General features: G+C 44.3%; 1 protein-coding gene across 1 annotated transcript; it reads right to left on the bottom strand.

Annotated features, from left to right (window-relative positions):
• Nucleotides 1-2,955: 2,955 nt before the first annotated feature.
• LOC118211641 (protein Wnt-10b-like) lies at nucleotides 2,956-10,143 on the bottom strand. The gene is made up of 4 exons (XM_035388997.1): nucleotides 9,905-10,143; nucleotides 8,701-8,963; nucleotides 6,779-7,206; nucleotides 2,956-4,506 (listed from the first exon to the last, which is right to left on the bottom strand). The coding sequence occupies exons 1-4, from the start codon at nucleotides 9,976-9,978 to the stop codon at nucleotides 4,000-4,002; spliced, it is 1,272 nt and encodes a 423-aa protein (XP_035244888.1). The 5' UTR covers nucleotides 9,979-10,143; the 3' UTR covers nucleotides 2,956-3,999.
• Nucleotides 10,144-17,503: the final 7,360 nt, after the last annotated feature.

The raw sequence follows: 17,503 nt of genomic DNA, 5'->3' as shown, positions 1-17,503 counted from the left end.
AAAAGTTCCTTACAAATTTTACAAGTTGCCTACAGTAAAAGAGACATGCTTGATTTCTGTTTGCTGTATATAGCCATAGGACAACATGCTAGTTTTAACCTAGTCTCCTGAGTCAGTTTCAACCCCATTTCCAAAGCTAATGTTTTTTATGTTACATGTCAATAAAATCAGATCGAACTTCAACACATACTGGTGGTTATAATTGTGAGTATGTATGCATGTATACATAATAGCAAAAACAAGTCCTAATGTAACTTGTTCATATATAATTTAATCAGTAATGCTTTTTGTAATCCACTATAAGGAGCATATAAGATGCAATTTCACTATGCTTTACTCTTTCAAATCAGGTATTAGTTCTATATGGCACACTCCACAGGTTCAAGGGAATGGGCTCAAATATATGACTGGGAATTTTAAATTGGAGAATAATAAATGAAAAGAGGTTAAATTATATTTAAATAGGGAGTTGGCATGTGTGCTGTGGGATTCCAGGGGCAGGGGGTATATTAGATTGGGTTGAGTGGCGGTAGGAGAGGAAGAAGATAATAATTGAAAGAAGCCTGTTCTCTCTGAAGTATTTTCTCAAGCACACCCCGTCAATTCACAGGCATGAGCACCACTGGTTAATGATCGCCTGCACATTGAGAGGGTAGCTTTAATGTTCTGAGGAGGTGGTTTCCAGTGTTTGTTCTGCTCTCTCTCTCTCTCTCTCTCTCTCCCTCCCTCTCTCCATCTCTCCCTCCCTCCCTTTCTCCCTCCCTCTCCAGCTCTGTCCTATATCAGATATGAAAATTAAAGGAATGGATTGAGAAACAAAAGGGGGAATCAGGCCAATGAGCAGATGTTTGTAGTTGTTTATACAGATCACACTGCATGTTTGCCTTTCTCTCAAATTTAAATTCAAATTCAAATGCTTTATTGGTCTGACATATTAAAAAATAAAAAATTGCCAAAGCGTAGTGATGACGAAAATCAACCATTGTCTTTCTCGCTCTCTGTCTCTTTTTCTCTCTCTCGCTCACTCTCTATCTCTCAAATGATTCAATTAAAGGATTCAAACATCAAATATGCTTTTTGTTAGCATTACAGGGATGATCTGGAGTTGCCACACACACACACACACACACGCAGTAACAAATATTTTCAACGCACACAGACCCCTACATGCCTTTGCATGTGCTTTCACATTGTCTGATATGTTCCATCCACAAACATCTGCGCACACACAAAACGTTGCACACGCGCGCGAGTGCCTATCTGTGTTTTTCGGCCGGTGGCAGCATTTGTCAGCCCGCATTCCTAACGGCGAATACCGTCGCCTCATCTTCATCTGTCCGTCCACACAGCAGGCCCCGCCTTGGCAGGCGTGTGAACATCACATCAGTGTCACTAGCGTCCCCCTCCACCTCCCCGCAGCTCCTCCCTGTCTTCACACTCTTCACACTTTACATTACATCACGACCGTGTGTGTGTTCCTGTGCGTCGCGGGCTGCAGTATGACTTAAAGTGATAAGGAGGGAGCAAGAGAAAAAAGCACACAGAAAAGAGACTAAGGGATCATGTCTTCCTCTCTCTGTCTCCCGCAATGGCAAAACAGCAACAGCGGTGCTTATGTGAAGTTGAATGAGTGTGTGTACAGCTACAACAAAACACTGTGCAACAGTGTGGTTAGACTCATTTGTTTCTGAGGTGTAATGGCAAGAGCACAATGGCACATGCACCTAAAGGTTCCATAGAGGTGAACCTGTCAGCTGTGGCCCCCCTGCTCACACACACAAAAATGACTCACATTAAACACAGGTATACTAATCTACTATCTAAAAGCTCAGCTCTGAACAATGCAATGGCAGCATTTCAAGGGTTTTTATATCAGTTTTAAAGAGCCGGTCTCTGCAGTGGCTGTGGGTGAGGTGCCAGAACCAGGGAGAATGATTTCCAGCACACCATACATGGCTTGAAGCACTCGACAAATTATTATATCACTACACTCCATCAGGTCGGTTTGAAACTACACATATACTCAGATACACACAGACACAGGCACACACACACACACGCGCGCACACACACACACATGCATGCACACACATACCTGTAATTTGTTTGGGTCTCAGTCCACCTTGAAAACAACAGTTTAACAGTTACAATTGTATTTCTCTTCCAGCATCGTGGTATTATAAAAACTGAAGGAATAAATTAAGTAAAATAAGTAAACTAAATTGAACATTAGTTAAACTAACACAGATTTTACATTTCAATTTTAGGGATAATCTCTGTTGAGATTGATGGTAGCTTTCTGGCATAAAAGCTCCTTAGTGTCAGAATTGCACTACATTTCCTAAATTTCCAGAATACTCTAAGAACTCTCAGCTTCAGTGATTTCAACCTGGACTGCCTCAACCTCAGCTCATCAAGAACATCTACAGCTTTCCAGGGCCAGGACTGCAGACCCCTGATGCTAATTACCAAACTAATAACTGTACTCATGGTAGAGTCAACAAAATCAACATAACTGTCCTACATTATCCAGGGATTCCTGTGTTCTAGGCTAAGAGTATATGGGATAAATTTAGTCCATTTGCTCCATATTTATCACTTTGGTGAATAATTTCCCAAATGCATCATTCAATATGGCTACAGTATGCCCCAAATGCAGTTCATTTAATAAATAACCAGCATTTAAATATCCCTCATCAACAATATCATCAGTATCCCCAATTCCCGAAGACAACAACATTGAATATGATCTCCTTAGCATGCCTAACTGCCTTGTGTACTCTATTCAGGAAAGGCAAGGTTGTAAACACAAATTAAGTATTTTTCATCAGTGTTCATTAGTGACTCATCACAGGAATATATCTGTCCCATTATACCTCTTCACTCAAACAGAAATATTTTCAAGAAACAGAAATGCCTATGCAAATAAACATTTATTTATAAAATATATCCACAACATAATATGCACGCAGCGGTGTATTATGGTAGGAGCTAATGTTTTGCAGTATTTTTCCACGTTTGTGCTCCTGCTGTTGTCCTTTGTTTCAGAAAGAGCAGATGAAGCTGGGAGGTTTTTCACAGTTAAGAACGGCCAGGGATTCAAACGGCTCCTTGGCATTTTGAGAACAACATCGGCGGGGACGAGAAAATTAATCTCAAGAGAAGGAATACATACGAACGGATAATACACGAAAACCAGACAGAAACTTAGGGGTTGGGGCTGGAGCTGTGTAATTTATCCATATGAGGTACAATCAGATCAGAGAAGTAGACGCATTGCATAAATGTGATGATTTTTTTTTGTTAAGGGGTTATACAGAGACTGTTGTATTTGGCTAAGGAAGTGTCAGGAACAGCAGTTTTCAATAGCCGAACGCAACCGATGAACAGTGGAAACTGTTTGGGCACTAGCTGAATAATGTCCCATTTCCCTGTGCAACCACACAGCCTTCTGCACATTTCCCCAGAGGGGAGGCAGGGGAGGCTTTCTGTACAGAACAGGCAGAATGCTGCTTAGTTAGCTAACTTCCTGGGCCTTGCATTCAGCAGTAAGGTTGTGCAAGGTTAGGATTTGTTTAGGGCGGCTGACAAGAAACAAATGTTTTCGCAACGTTTTTACAACCTCTCTGTTTTTACCACCCCGACCCCCCTCCTAACAAACCACAATTGTTCAGTTTGATTATGAAGAGGACCTTGGACTTAATTCTTTTTTCCCTACATGGAAAACATAGGAAAACTTAGGACATTACAGAGGTGCTTTTGCATGACAAAATAATGAGAACTCAATGTTTTCACAAAGATTACACAGCTTTAAAAAATGCGACACACGAATGCCATCTGACTTTCCGGATGGTTCCAGCCCTCTGTGGCAGCTGCTCAGCACACACCCCCAGCCCGCCGTCGTGGGGAGGGACGCAGCCCCTGCCGTACCCCGTTCGTGGGGGCGCTGCCCGAAGCGGCGGGCGGCGTCCGCGCGGGCGTGGGGGCGTGGGCGGCGGCTCACTTGCAGACGTTGACCCACTCGCTGACGCGGCACTCCTCGCACAGCACGTAGCAGCACCAGTGGAAGCGGCAGTGGCAGCGCTCGGCGCGGGTCTGCCGCAGCACGTTGTGGCCGCGGCCGCAGCACAGCGAGCCGCAGCCGTCCGTGCGCGCGCTCGTCTTGTTGCAGACGCGGCCCGGCGTGCCCGGCGAGTCCACCGCCGGCTCCCGCTCGCAGAAGTCCGGCGACTTCTCGAAGTAGACCAGCTCGCCGGACAGGTGCCGCCGCCGCCGCCGCCTGCGGCCCCGCCCCCTCCCCTGTCCCTTAGCCCCGCCCCGGGCCCGGGGGTTGAAGACGCCGCTGTTCTTGTTCTGCGAGTTGATGAAGACGGCGGACGCGAACTTCTCCCGCAGCACCGCGCCCACCTGCCGGAACTCGGGCGTGGCGTACCAGCAGGTCTTGAACTGGCAACTCCCCGATGTGCCATGGCACTTGCACTTCCTCTTTATGTTGTCTGCCACTACCTGCCGCAGAGAGAGAGAGAGAGAGAGTGAGAGGGAGAGAGAAAGATAGAGAAAGGGAGAGGGAGAGGGAGAGGGACAGAGAGAGAGAGAAAGACAATGAGAGGGAGAGGGATGCTATTTTCTCATTGGATGCCACATGGACTGGACTGACCACAGTGTATGTACTTCACCACAGCTGAACGCAGTCTGGTTCTGTTGATCGCATGAAGCTCCATCACAGCCCCAGTCTACGCTGATCAATGCGCCATCGGTGCACTTTGTCATACTGTGCTCAGCTCAGACATCACTGACATTCAGCTCATTCCAACCCAATAAATATTTGATGCCCCTGATGGCCAATTCATTTCTCAGCCTAGTTAAACCACGACATTAAAAAAACATTAAAGAGTACATTGCATTAAACACAGGGAAATACGGGCAAGTGTGCCACTCTGTCAAGGGATCTTAAAACCGCAGCTTAAAATTGCGGACAGTGCATCGTGAATGAAAAAAAGGACTAAACAGACAGTTAACACACTGCGTAAAGGCTACAGTTAAGCTCACAGCAAATTACACATTGGCTTTAGGAAGGAACATACGAAACAGGGTGACAGCAGGACGTAGCATTACAACTTTAAACTGGAAATAATGAATTAACACGTTCATGAATCCAAAGTTTAGGAAAGGTCGACACAACCAGTGAAGTCTGGACTTAGTGTAGGACACCATTTGGACGTTCAGTTATATGCTTTGTATGTGGGACCTCATGTTTCATTGGAGACCTTGTTTCACAAACACACAAAACGTACATGTGTGTGTATCACCCCAGATAGGAAATCTTTGGCCATTCCTGGAGTTCTTTTACAATTCTGAGCGATTTAATTTCCCTCATTTACTGAGGGATTCATTTTCCACACTGCATTTTGCGCCGAGTTCAGAACCAGAATGCAAGCCAAGCAGGTTGTTTAGATTGTCGTTTCGCTCAATGGCAGTAGCTTCACGTTCATAATTGGCTGACAGCTCATAATGAGATTTGCCCGCCCCGGGAAAAAGACTTTTAGCATTCCTGTGATCCCCAAAGGCTTGCGTTTACTTTGCGTCAATCTCCGCACTCCGCGGTTCAACGCGAGAGGAAGGCTGTGTCCCTGCACAACGCGTTGTAATTTAATTACATTTTACACATCTTTTTGAACGTTTTTTTTCCCTCCCTATTTCCAAAGTCAAGTCATGTTTTTAGGCCCACTCCACTGCGGTTGCTGTCACTGAGTAATAGCACATTGGAGTAAAGTAAAGCACACTGGAGTTGCAACTGTTGTATGAAATGTGCTATAGAAATAAAGTTTGATTGATTGATTGCTGTAACATCCTCAGTTGATTTGGGATGGGTGCAGACAAACTAAACCCACAAGTGCAAAATGTCAAAAAGTGACAGCGTCTTTTACACTTTTCAGTGGCCCGCAAGAAATTATTGGTGGCTGAAGGGGAGAAGCCTTCTAAAGCTTTTCAAACAGACAAGCATGCCTGAGGAAAATGTTCCATCAAACTGCGACTTAATTTCTCCCTGTCAGTCCAACACCTGATTTAATCCCCGTGTCAGAGGACCATGCAGCGTATGCAGCTATTAACCAGAGGGAGCGGTCTTGTGCAGGATCCTTCTCTCCATGGCTGATGCTATGGCCAATTAGTCGCCATCATGCAGAGCTGTTGACCACAGGCAGCACTGAGGCAGTCATTTGACTCTGAGGTAGTCAGGAGTTGCTTCTTGGACAAATCGCTTGTACAAACGTCTGGTGCTTTAGTTGAATATTACAGCTAGATGTAATATGATTGCTTGCAGGCAAATTCAGTAAGTGGTGATGGGAGTGGAGCAACTGAAGGTGAATTTGTAGTTGGCACATCCGCATAGCTGAGAGCGTCCATGCGGATGATATGGCGCCATTTTGGTCATAAGCAACAGTGCAGGCAGGGGACCGTGCACAGCCCACGAATGTGCACGTGCACGAGGCTGATGCAAGCACAGCTCGGGATCTGTTCAAACGCTGTATCACGAAAAGCTACAGTCTACACTAATTATAGCACCAAATGACCTCAGCTGAGACAAAAACAGTTTGCTGCAACTGAATAAATCATCATCATGTGATAAATTGTCCAGTACAAATTGTCTAGTAGCTATGTGTGCCGATGCCAGAGAACACTTGAGAACAGCACGAGTGCTTTCAGCAGGAAAAAAAGCCGCTTTGGCGTCCGTGAGAAAGCAGGAAGGTAGCGGCGGGCGCCGCAACGCGAGCCTCACCTGCCGGCCCACGCGGTTGTTGTGCAGGCGCATGCGGGCGTGGATGTCGCGCGGTGACTCGCGGGGGTCCAGCCAGTCGCGGGAGAAGCGCTCGCCGAGGCGGGCGTCGTGGCTGCAGCCGCCCCAGCCCCAGGTGTCCTGCGAGGAGGGGGGCTCCTCCAGGAGGGGGCTGAGAGAGTGCGCAGTCAGGCGATGGAGTTCGAAGGGATGCAGCTGGCCCCCCCGGGCCGCCGCCCCCCCGCCGCCGCCGCCCCTCTGTATGGTCTGGTGCTGCAAATGGCGGAGCTTGAGCAGGATCCTGCTGTCGTCCAGGCGACGCTTGGCCTCGCAGCCACACCCCCTCAGCTTTCCCAGACTGCAGGCCGACGTCACCGAGTGGGCCACGCCCGCTGCCATCAGCGCCAGGGAGAAGGCGCTTTCCCGGAAACCTGCGGGAAGGGGGAGGGGCATGGGGCTCCAGTTCAGTGCCACAAGCCAATCAAAACTCCCCATATCTCCTGCGCTCCTAGCCACACCCAGGTCACATATCAATTTGAACTACCGTGAAGTACTCTTTAGCCTTGAATATCCCCGAGTTACTTAAAGCAAAAACATCATGGAACAAAAACAAAAGTACAAAATTATAAGAAATAAACACATGGGTTTATTTTAAACGTGTCAGTAATAGGCAGGAATTCTCAGGTGGCACATTTCAAATAACCATTTGGTTCAGGCCAGCTGTAAGGTGGACATACTCAAATCCAGAAGATCAAACCTGAAACAGGCACACACACCATAACTCCCCACTCCCTGTTTTGGCCCTAAATGCTACCATGCTACCTCTCTTAATCCCAACAGTCACAATCACAGATATTAGAATGGCTGGTGTGTTACACCTTGGCGGGGTGTAGCCAATACCGTACCAGCACTGAGAGTTCAAGAGTCAAGAGTCAGGAGTCAGTTTATTTTCCATTTGTGATCACCACATTGGAATTTTTAAGTGCAGAGCCCAGAGTTTTTGTCAGATGTGGAAAATCCAGGTTCAGAAAGTAAAAGTCCTCACAAATGTTTTGCACCAATCACCTGGATTTGCTCATTAGCTCAATTCTTCAGCCAGGAGGTGGAACTAATTAATGAAATCAGCTGGCTGTGTTCATGGGAGGAAGAAACACGCAGCAGGACTTTTACTTTCTGACCCCTAGATTTCCCACCGCCGATTTTTGTGCATATGTGCCTTCTGATCGCATGAATATGCACAGAATATGCCTGCATATTGTCAGCTACTGCAGTGGCTTTCAGCCCTTTGGAAAATATGGGCCATGTCCTAACAAGAATGAGTAATGTGTCAAAATCTTCAGCATATAATTTTTTTCCCATAGAAATTCCAACAGAGATTAAAAATCTGTCAGAAAACAGAAGGAATGATTTCCAAATTAATACAAAGATCAGTATCAATCATTGGCACTCTTGTCTTCTACAATCAGCTGTTTGTGGGCGTGGTTTCTTTTTACATTACATATTTGTTAAATGTAAATCCAGACACAACGAGTCCTAATTAACAGAACTATGTGGAATGGGGAAATAAAACTTGAAATCGGAGAGTTTACACATCGGATCTTTAATCTGATTGGTTATCGCACCATGCTCCCCATCCTTCCGGTCGCTCCACCAGCTTGTCTTGTATCGCCAGATATCCCAGCATCCCTTGCGGGCGTGAAAAATTGTCTCCCATTGAAAAGAATGGAGGCCATTATGAAGTCTCTTTTCATCGGAGGACATGTGGCTTTACCCTAAGTGTGCATTAAGCCCCAGAATAAAGATGCAAATATATTGTTTTCTTTAGTCCAATACACCTCTACTAAACAGCCTCTACAAGCCTAAGATTTTCCCTTCACCACAACCTCTGTCAGTTAATACCCTCCTATTTCACCCCCTCCGCTCACCGCGGCTGAGGATAGGGCTCTGGTGGGGCAGCTTGCCGTGGCTCTCCAGGGAGGAGCAGTTCCAGCGCTGGTCCCGCAGCTGGTGCTGGCACTCGTGCAGCGCCACCTGGATGCCCTGCAGGGCGGAGGCCGTCACGTCGGGGCTGCGCACGCACAGCCGCATCTGCCGCTTACTCAGGCCCGCAAGCTGCAGGCACACCGTGCTGGGGGTAAGAACTGGGTCAGCGGCCCCCTTCAGGCCAAGAATGTCATTGCACAGGACTCTAGGGAAGGAGGAAGAAGAAAGACGGACAGGAACTGTTTATCAGTGTCACTCAAACTTGCATTTGTGGTGAAGAAAGGATAAGATTATCTCTAGCTAACGGTGTGAGCATTACACCAAAGTATCTGAATTCTAGTCACAATTTCATCGTGGTGAGTGACTTAGATCATACAACCCTTGCCCCCACCTTTTAACTTTAACTTTAACTACCTGAAACATGTGAAGACACTAAAACATTAAAATTACGATATTGTTTTCTTTGCTATCGGTACTTTGAACCGAACAGAGTTCAAAAATAGAAGAGTTCAACTTGGCTTGAAAACAAAGTGTGGCACTGCGTGTAGCCTATTCTACTTCAATTTATTCAGTGCATGTCCAGAAATGTAAGTATACCAACTGATATATCTAACTGGATATTGAATGCAACTGTCTGCGAGGGAAATTCTAATACATTAGAAACAGTGGACCGTTTTTCACAAGTAAACATCTATTATTGAATTATTCAATTAGCTCAAAGGAAACATAAGATCGCTGACACAGCGATTTGGGGTTACTTTACTTTTGGGGTTACAACAGTTTTGGGGTTATTTAAATCGTTTTTGGTTTCTCGTGTGTGTGTTACAGGAAAAATACAAAATTAAATTATAATACCCGATGCCATAGACGTATTAATATTATCAGAATTATTCATAGAGTCCTTTTTTAAATAAGTATATATATCTTATGAGTGGAACGACCTTTCCTGCATCGTTACTGAAAAACAAAACAAAACATCATTCTCCCAACCACCATCATCGCAAACGGGCCATATCAAAATCCATCGTTGATGCACATTCAACATATGCAACTGCTATAACTGTAAACCTCTGTCAGTGCGTGATACTTTTGTCCTTCCTTCGTTCCCCAACAGCATTTAATCGGTTTTAGCTATAGCAAACTTACGTGAATGCAGGTGACGTTAACGCAGTGGCCAAAATCAAGATGCGTTCCCACCAGCGTCTATAATATATTTCCATTTCGGTAAACTTCGGTCCAGCGGTGACATGAAAAAAAACTTGTGTAATATCCTTCTTGTACTGAAACGGTTTACGACTGGTTTTTGGCTGCTAGAAGATACGGTTATTGTTTCAGGGAAGAACTGCGAAAGATATGGAGAAAGTGCGTAGGATGAGGTGAATCGTCTCTTCAGGGAGTGAGTGAACGGGAGGAGGAGAGAGACAGTGCAACTACAGACGGTTGTTTTGGAAGTAGTAAAAACTGTCAGCTAATTGGATGTGCAAATTAAAAAAACATAAAAATGTCTTCTTCGTTTGAAATCCGTTACTTTACTGTCAAGGTTCTGACATCTCCATCCTCGTCATCTTTATCATCGTAAGAATAGTTCAGTCAACTAAGTTACCTAACCAGAGAATGTGAACAGCTTCCTTCGTGATTCCTAATGTTCCTGTGCTGAAATGCCCCGAAGAAAAATGAACAGTGTGGAAATGTGATACATGGATGAATAAGTGCGAGACGATGAAACGTTTGAATGAAAGAATGAAAGAGAAGTTCGAGAGGTCGACGGGAGGCGGCAGCAGGCAGGCGTGCGGCTGTTGGAACAATACCCCGTTTGGGTCGCGTGGTCATGTGGCGCAGCCCTCCCAGTCCCATACTCAAGCGCCTGGCCTTCATTGTTCTTCTTTCTGGGAGTTGTGATCCCGTTAGGTTTAGCAGTTTTAACTCTGTAGATATTTATGGAACAGTATTTTATAAACTGGAAGGGATCAATATAAACAACACACATTCTCTCAAGCACACACATTGCACAAGAAAAGTACAGCAGGGTAACATTTTTGTTCTTTAAGGAACAAATTTCCCAAATATACCCTGAAAGGTAAAATAATGTTATTTTGCTACTAATAAGTACCTTTTACAAGCAAAAAATGTACAAATAAATGATCAAACCCATGGCGAGGGGTACAATTTTACACAGGCCAAGCTGTAGGGTACCACCCCAGTGACAAGCGTTGTACCTTTTTTTCTAAGCGTTTACACAGACACACACACACACACACACACACACACACACACACACAATACTTTTTCACACAATGAGCTACACCAGATGTGCACTACTAGATGCCGGCAAGAGGAATGCGATCCTTCATCGCATTTATTCTGTTCAGCTTTAGGCCATACGCCAGTCACTCCTCAAAACCTGGTCAACACTTTCAGCATTACCAGATGCTCTTTATAGTTTTACAGCCATTTTGAGTGCATCCTTATCCTTTTCCCCAAAGTGACATCTTACATTCTAAGAACATAACTAATTGGGCTGCATTAATTAATCTGTTTGTGAAATGTGCCAAGACTATAGTTTGTATGTCTGTTTGTAGCCATACAACTTACTGCTTGGTTGTAGCTGTATTGTTTTTTATGGGTTTACTGAAAAACACAGCCTTGAGCAATAAAGGTATAGTGGTGCTTCCTGAAACGGTCTATGTGCTCTTTGTATCAAAGGTAGAGGTTCATTGTATCTTCAAAATCTTTCTTTAAATATTACAAAAACATGTAAATTCTACATCTTACTGGTCATAAATACTCTACCCTGTCTGAGTACCTGTATTAATACCGTTTTTCCCTGTTCACTACATATCCAGGACCTGTTAGGCTGCAACCAGTGAAAATATATGAACACTGCTACAATAAGCCTAGCATGAAGAGGCATTTATCATTGCAGTCAAAGTGTTTAATATAAATATATTAGATCCTTCATTGTCTCGTTATCATCGATGGGAATTAATTTAGAAAGCAACTTTATCATACCGCTAATATGCTACATAAGACAATTTCACATGTCGATTAAAATCTTACCACCTCTAATTTTGGATGTATATGCACACAGCTACACTTGTAGTTTAGTCTCACACATTAAGACTAGAAAAATCTTTTGATATTAATGGAAAGTGATAAAAGGACATGTTTCACAAGTAATATCTTTATTTGGTATATATACTGCATCTACTTATAGGGGGGGGGGGGGGGTGACTGTAACGAAACACGCCTTTCTTTCTTTCACTCTCTTTCTTTCAGAAATGTCTATTCGTATACCTTATCCACATCCAAGAGCCCCACACAGAGGTGTGGTCATGTTTTTCAACCTTCTAAAACATTCTTTTCCTCCTCCAGATAAAGGTAATAGACCTCAGGTCCCCCCCACCCACCCCCACAAAGGCAATCCGTTCTTTGCATGACTAACGTCCTGGCTCTGTCAATTGTGTAAGTTTTTTTTTAAAGTATCCCCCTTGTGCGCTCTCAGTTGTAGAGCGATAGCAGATTTTAGCCTGCAGTCAGATACATGTCCTCTTTGAGCTGTCTGTCAAATGACAAGGCTTTCATAAACCTCTGACAGGTGTAGCCTGAGTAGCATTGGTGTGTGCGTGCGCCTGTGCGTGTGCATGTGTCTGTGTTGAGGGGGTGGATAAATTCTTGAATGGATTCATAAATCTGTTCTTAAATCCTGTGAAAGATGATGAGCCGTCCCCAGTTTCTATCAAAGTATAAATCAGCCTGCGAATGCACTGTGTGCAAAAATGTACGCTTAGTTGAGGTTGAAAAATGTGTTTACATTATTCATGCAGGTTCTGCAGTTGTCTTATTTAGAGAATCCTGTTTCAGTTTCAATTTCAATTACCTAACCTAAAACCTAACGAGTAATCGTGATTTTAACGCCAAGAGAACACTGTGGGCTGGCCAGAGGCGGCTACAGAGATGCAGCCCAGTTGCCAATCAAGTTGCCGCTCTGCTCTGGCGCTTGGTAAACGCCCCGGTAGTACGGTAGGGTGGGGAATACCCAACATCGCACGTTGCAGACTCTGTTTTCATGCTTTAAACGGGTATGACATTTTATTTCAAATTGATGCCTCTCACGGCGTAGGCAAGTCGCACCCGCGCCGGGGACTGATTGCGCCTCGCGGTGACACGCATTAATCATCCGTGGCAAAGCTATCACGCGCTGCCAGGACCGCAGGTGAGATGCCCTATCTACTTTCCCGTTAAAGAAACAAGCATCATGCATGCGCAAGCACGCAAACTCGTCACAAGACAGACGGAGATGCTCCCTATACGGTAATAGTTAAAGTTACAATAAGAGACTGCAGAAACGATCATAAACTGAGAGAAATGGATGATCAAAATAACAGAGGTGTGGAGTAATAAAGTCATCGATACTCGACTGGCTCACATACATAGCTGATGTACTTTTGTTCATTAGTGTTTTGCCATACAAGATTTCTGAAGCTATTTGTTACTATTTAGTGTGTTGTATCTGCCTTCCCTTTGCCTCATAACATCCATAACTTGGCCCCCTATAATCACTCCATCATTCTCACCACACCACGCTCCCACATGTTCCCCTGTTCCCCGGGTCCCTGTGGCAGGCAGAGAGGGCTGCAGCAGTCAAAGTGTACCTCAGGCTGGGAGAATTCCTGCTCTGTTTCGACTCGCCAAGCAGGCCTCTTCCCTCACTTCACTCGCCCTCAAGCACATGTGCACAGTCTCTCTCTCTCTCTCTCTCTCTCTCTCTCTCTCTCACACACACACATGCACACACATACACAAATGCACACATAGTATATACACCAACACACAAAACCACACACACCAAGAATTAAGCATGCATTCATGTACTCACAGACATGCTTGTGTATATATATGTGCACATGCTCACACCCTCAATAACACAAGCCCACTTTTCCCCATCTTACAAATTAATTCAGAGACAAACATGCAGAGGTGTCTGACAGAAAGAAAAAATAACATTATCATAGTGTAATTTAAGGCATCTGATGCAATACCTACAAAGGGCCCAATCTCACATTCAGTCAGGACAAGTCACATATTTATATTAAATATTTTAATGAACAGGCAAGTACATTTTTTGGTTTGGCGCTGTATCAATCTAACAGGGAGCATGATACATCTCCCCTGCTAAACTGGAGGAATACCCCCCCTCGTATCTAGAAGCAGATCCAAACAACAGGTGGTGGTGGAGGGTGAGCGCAATTCTGAGCAGTAGCAGAGAAGCATGCAAAAGCAGCGCAGGCAAGCAGCAACACTGGAGGTTTTGATTGTTGGTTTGAAAAGGCGCTCCATTGGTGGTGTGTGCATGTGATTGGATGAGTATGAGAAAATGCATTGTACGTGATTGGTTGATTATGGAAACGCATGAGAATGTGATTGCTTAGGCCGACCACAGTCGGCTGCAGCAGGAGTTTCCTGACAGAGCTTCCGTGTGCTCCATGCCCAGTGCTCATTGGAGGCAAGCGGGTCTGAACTCCCTTGATGCGACTTAAAAACAAATGGGACCATTCAATGGCAATCATCGATTGACGAGTTAATGTCTTGCATGTTTGCTGCACTCGGTCTGGTGTATTAGTGGATTCTAAAATCTCACACTCCTGACATTTCTAATGCCACTTCTAATCTTCTCATTAATCAAGCTGACAGAAAAAAATGGTTTAAAAAGTTAATTGCAGGAGATTTGTACATCAAGAGTTGCCCTGTTACTGGATTGGTGTGCATTAGTCTGTTTTTCCTAGTAGCATGACTGCATCATGAAAATCATTTTTTTCTTCTGTGTTCAGTGAAGCAGAGTGAGCAGAGAACCACAGCCATTATGTTAGCTGCTAGCACATTGCTTAATTCTCATTAGTCCAAGAAGGGGGTGGGTGGGGGGTGGAGAGAGAAAGAGAAAGAAAGAGTGAACTCAAAAGGCTAAACAACCAAATTTGAACTCCAAGCTTAGCTTCCCAAACGAGCTACTCCGCCAGCTGACGTGTGAGTGGAGACTGATTTTGGAGAACTTCACCATGTGTGCCAGTGTTGTCCGTTTGTGCTGCTGACAAGGCTCGTGTGAACTGGCTGACTGTGACCTGGGGTGTGGAAAAGGCTCCACTTGAGTAACTGATCATAAATGGCATGCATATGGATTGCATGCCCTGTTGTGAACAAGGCTGGACTTCTTTTTAAGTTAGAATTTTTCTATATCCAATTAAGCACTATCATCCATATCTTTCCCATTTCTAGTGTACACTTAAGAACTCGGCAATCATTCTATATGTCGAGGTTGAGGAACTGCCTTAACTCGGTTATGTTATACAGCAATTTCCATTTTAAATGGAGCTCAAAAACAAGTAAAAATCCTGTGAAAGAAGAAGAACTAACAAACAAAAGAGGGAAACTAAATTCTTGATCCACCTAAATGTCAGGGTGAAGACCTCCCACCTTCAATCAAATGTCTTACCTGAGAAAAATCCCCTCTACCAGCTGAGCCAAACTGCACTCTGATCCTCTTCAGCCTCAGGCATTGCAACAACAGTATCACTACAGTTTAATCTGAACATAATAATAATAATAATAATAATAATAATAATAATAATAATAATAAAATCTATTCATACTCGGCGAGATTTGACGAGTTTTCCAGATATTCACTGCAGCTCACCCTGATACAACGGACCTCAACAGACCCATTTTTTTGTGGCGCTCAGTGCACAAAAAAATTTACATTAAACAAAAACTCGATCACAATGTCTCTTTCCAAATATAAGGCCACGGTTACTCACGAACATCCACAGAGCTTAACTTGTTTAACTGCGCACTGCTGCTACTGAAAAGTCTTGTGCAGGTGGATTAGTATGAAGCTTGAATGGTGGTGACAGGATGTTGGCGGAATGCAGCCATTTGTCGTAGTTTCAATATAACAACTTATTTAATTAAAGCACATTTAATAATTTTATTAAAACAGCTTTGAAATTTATGGTTGAGATATTAATGGGTATAGTTTATGTCGTTCCACGAAATGTGAAACTCGCCTAGGTTTATGTTTTATGGTTTTATGGTTTATGTTTATGTTAGGTTTACCTTATTTTCTCGGTAAATCGAAAACCCTATGGAAAAAACTTTTTAAAATTCTAACTCGTTTCCAAGTTTTAGGACTACAAACTGTAAAACTCTATGGTGTGCTTTGGTCGACACTGTGTGGATATACATAGTTGGCGTACTTCGGTAAGTAGTTCTCAATGAAACTGTGCACAAATTAAGCTTTATGGATGTTTGTGAGTAACTGTAGCATTATATTTGGATGGATAGATAGTACTCTGGGTAAGTGGAAACATGCCTTTATAGCATTTTGTGGTGGACTGCTACTTTAAACACTTCAGATCTCCAGTAAAACCTTGTTTTTTCATATGTTATTGCTGCATGTAATGTCTTTTTTTATCTTGGTTCTCTTCAGAATTAAATATTTAATTTCTTTGCTTTTTACGTTCGTAAATTGTTGCTTTTTGCATTCTTGATTGATACGTGCTTTAAATGTAATAACAACACAAATAAATGTCCTTCATACCAACAAACCATTGAAGACTGAATCGAAAGAAAGAAAGAGAGAGAGAGGGGAAGGAAAGATCGGTTGAGGTCATGACGGTCTCCAGGGTTACGGTGTAACAGGCGTGACTCGGCGGGGACACGTTCTGGGCAGTGGACAGTGCGGGCACGCCGGGCACATTCCTCCGAGCTCGTAAAACCAGAGCGAGAGACAGATCCTCAGGGTCATAGGACAGGCAGGTGAAAGCAGCCCTGCTGTTATTTGCTAGCGGATGGTTCTTCCCGCTGAGCGCCTTGAGCAAATGTTCTTTGGCATAGGAAGGTGCGTGTTTTCCACCACCGGGTTGGCTCCGTGACAAGAACTTCGTACCCCTCATAAGTCTTCATCAAATCACATTTCATGAGGGCAGATAAAATTGGGAGAAGGTAGCGCGAAAATGCCCTGAGATTCCTTGTGCTGCGTTCAAGGATTAGCCAAAGAATTTGCTGTCAGCTAATCAGAGGATCAGCTGTCACCCAGCAAGAGCAATAAGACAGAGTAAATGAAGATGGAAATGCTGAGTAATCAACAGTCGTAAGTGATTATTTAAGTACTGACAAAGGGTGATATTCAACTGCATGGTCAGGGCTGGGGACTCCCGGTCCACTCCAAGTTCTCCTGGAAGATATTCTAGTTTACATTTAACAGGTGAGTGATACAGATTTACACGTGAGAGGCCACATACAGCAGGCGGCCAAGACTGAGATGCAGAATTATTGATCTTACAAATAACTCTTCTCATGGCACTGAGGACGTTTAGCAGCTTAAGTTTGGAAAGAAGCACCTCTCCACTCCCTGCCAAAATGCCATTGTCTCCACCAGGGCCATTCAGAGACCTTCTGAGGAGCAAGTGCTCGAAGTGAGAAAAGGAGACAGCAACCTAGCAAAACTGTTTTACAAAACCCAGTGAGTATATTTCACCAAAACGAATGAATGAAAATGAATGGCGGCAACAATCCATCATCCCTCCATCATCTGACCTGCTAATCCCTGGTCAGGGTCTCGGGGAATGCATGCTGGTCAGGTCGCCAAGCCATCGCAGGGCACACACGCCTTTCACTCACACACTCGTACCTGCGGGCAATTTAGAGTCTCCAAGGAGGCTGACCTGCATGCCTACGGACTGCGGAGAGAAC

This window comes from Anguilla anguilla, chromosome 13 (assembly GCF_013347855.1).
Source record: "Anguilla anguilla isolate fAngAng1 chromosome 13, fAngAng1.pri, whole genome shotgun sequence".
Taxonomy (NCBI): Eukaryota; Metazoa; Chordata; class Actinopteri; order Anguilliformes; family Anguillidae; genus Anguilla; species Anguilla anguilla.
The sequence above is the reverse complement of the archived record's forward strand: the minus strand, read 5'-3'. Positions and strand labels throughout refer to the sequence as shown.

Bases quoted from the DNA above. Each gene is read 5' to 3' on its own strand.
- LOC118211641 (XM_035388997.1), bottom strand. From the start codon at position 9,978: ATGGAAATATATTATAGACGCTGGTGGGAACGCATCTTGATTTTGGCC. The intron at 8,964-9,904 runs GTAAGTTTGCTA...CTCCTTCCCTAG, and splicing joins TTAACGTCACCTGCATTCAC to AGTCCTGTGCAATGACATTC. The intron at 7,207-8,700 runs GTGAGCGGAGGG...CCCTTCCCGCAG, and splicing joins GAGCCCTATCCTCAGCCGCG to GTTTCCGGGAAAGCGCCTTC.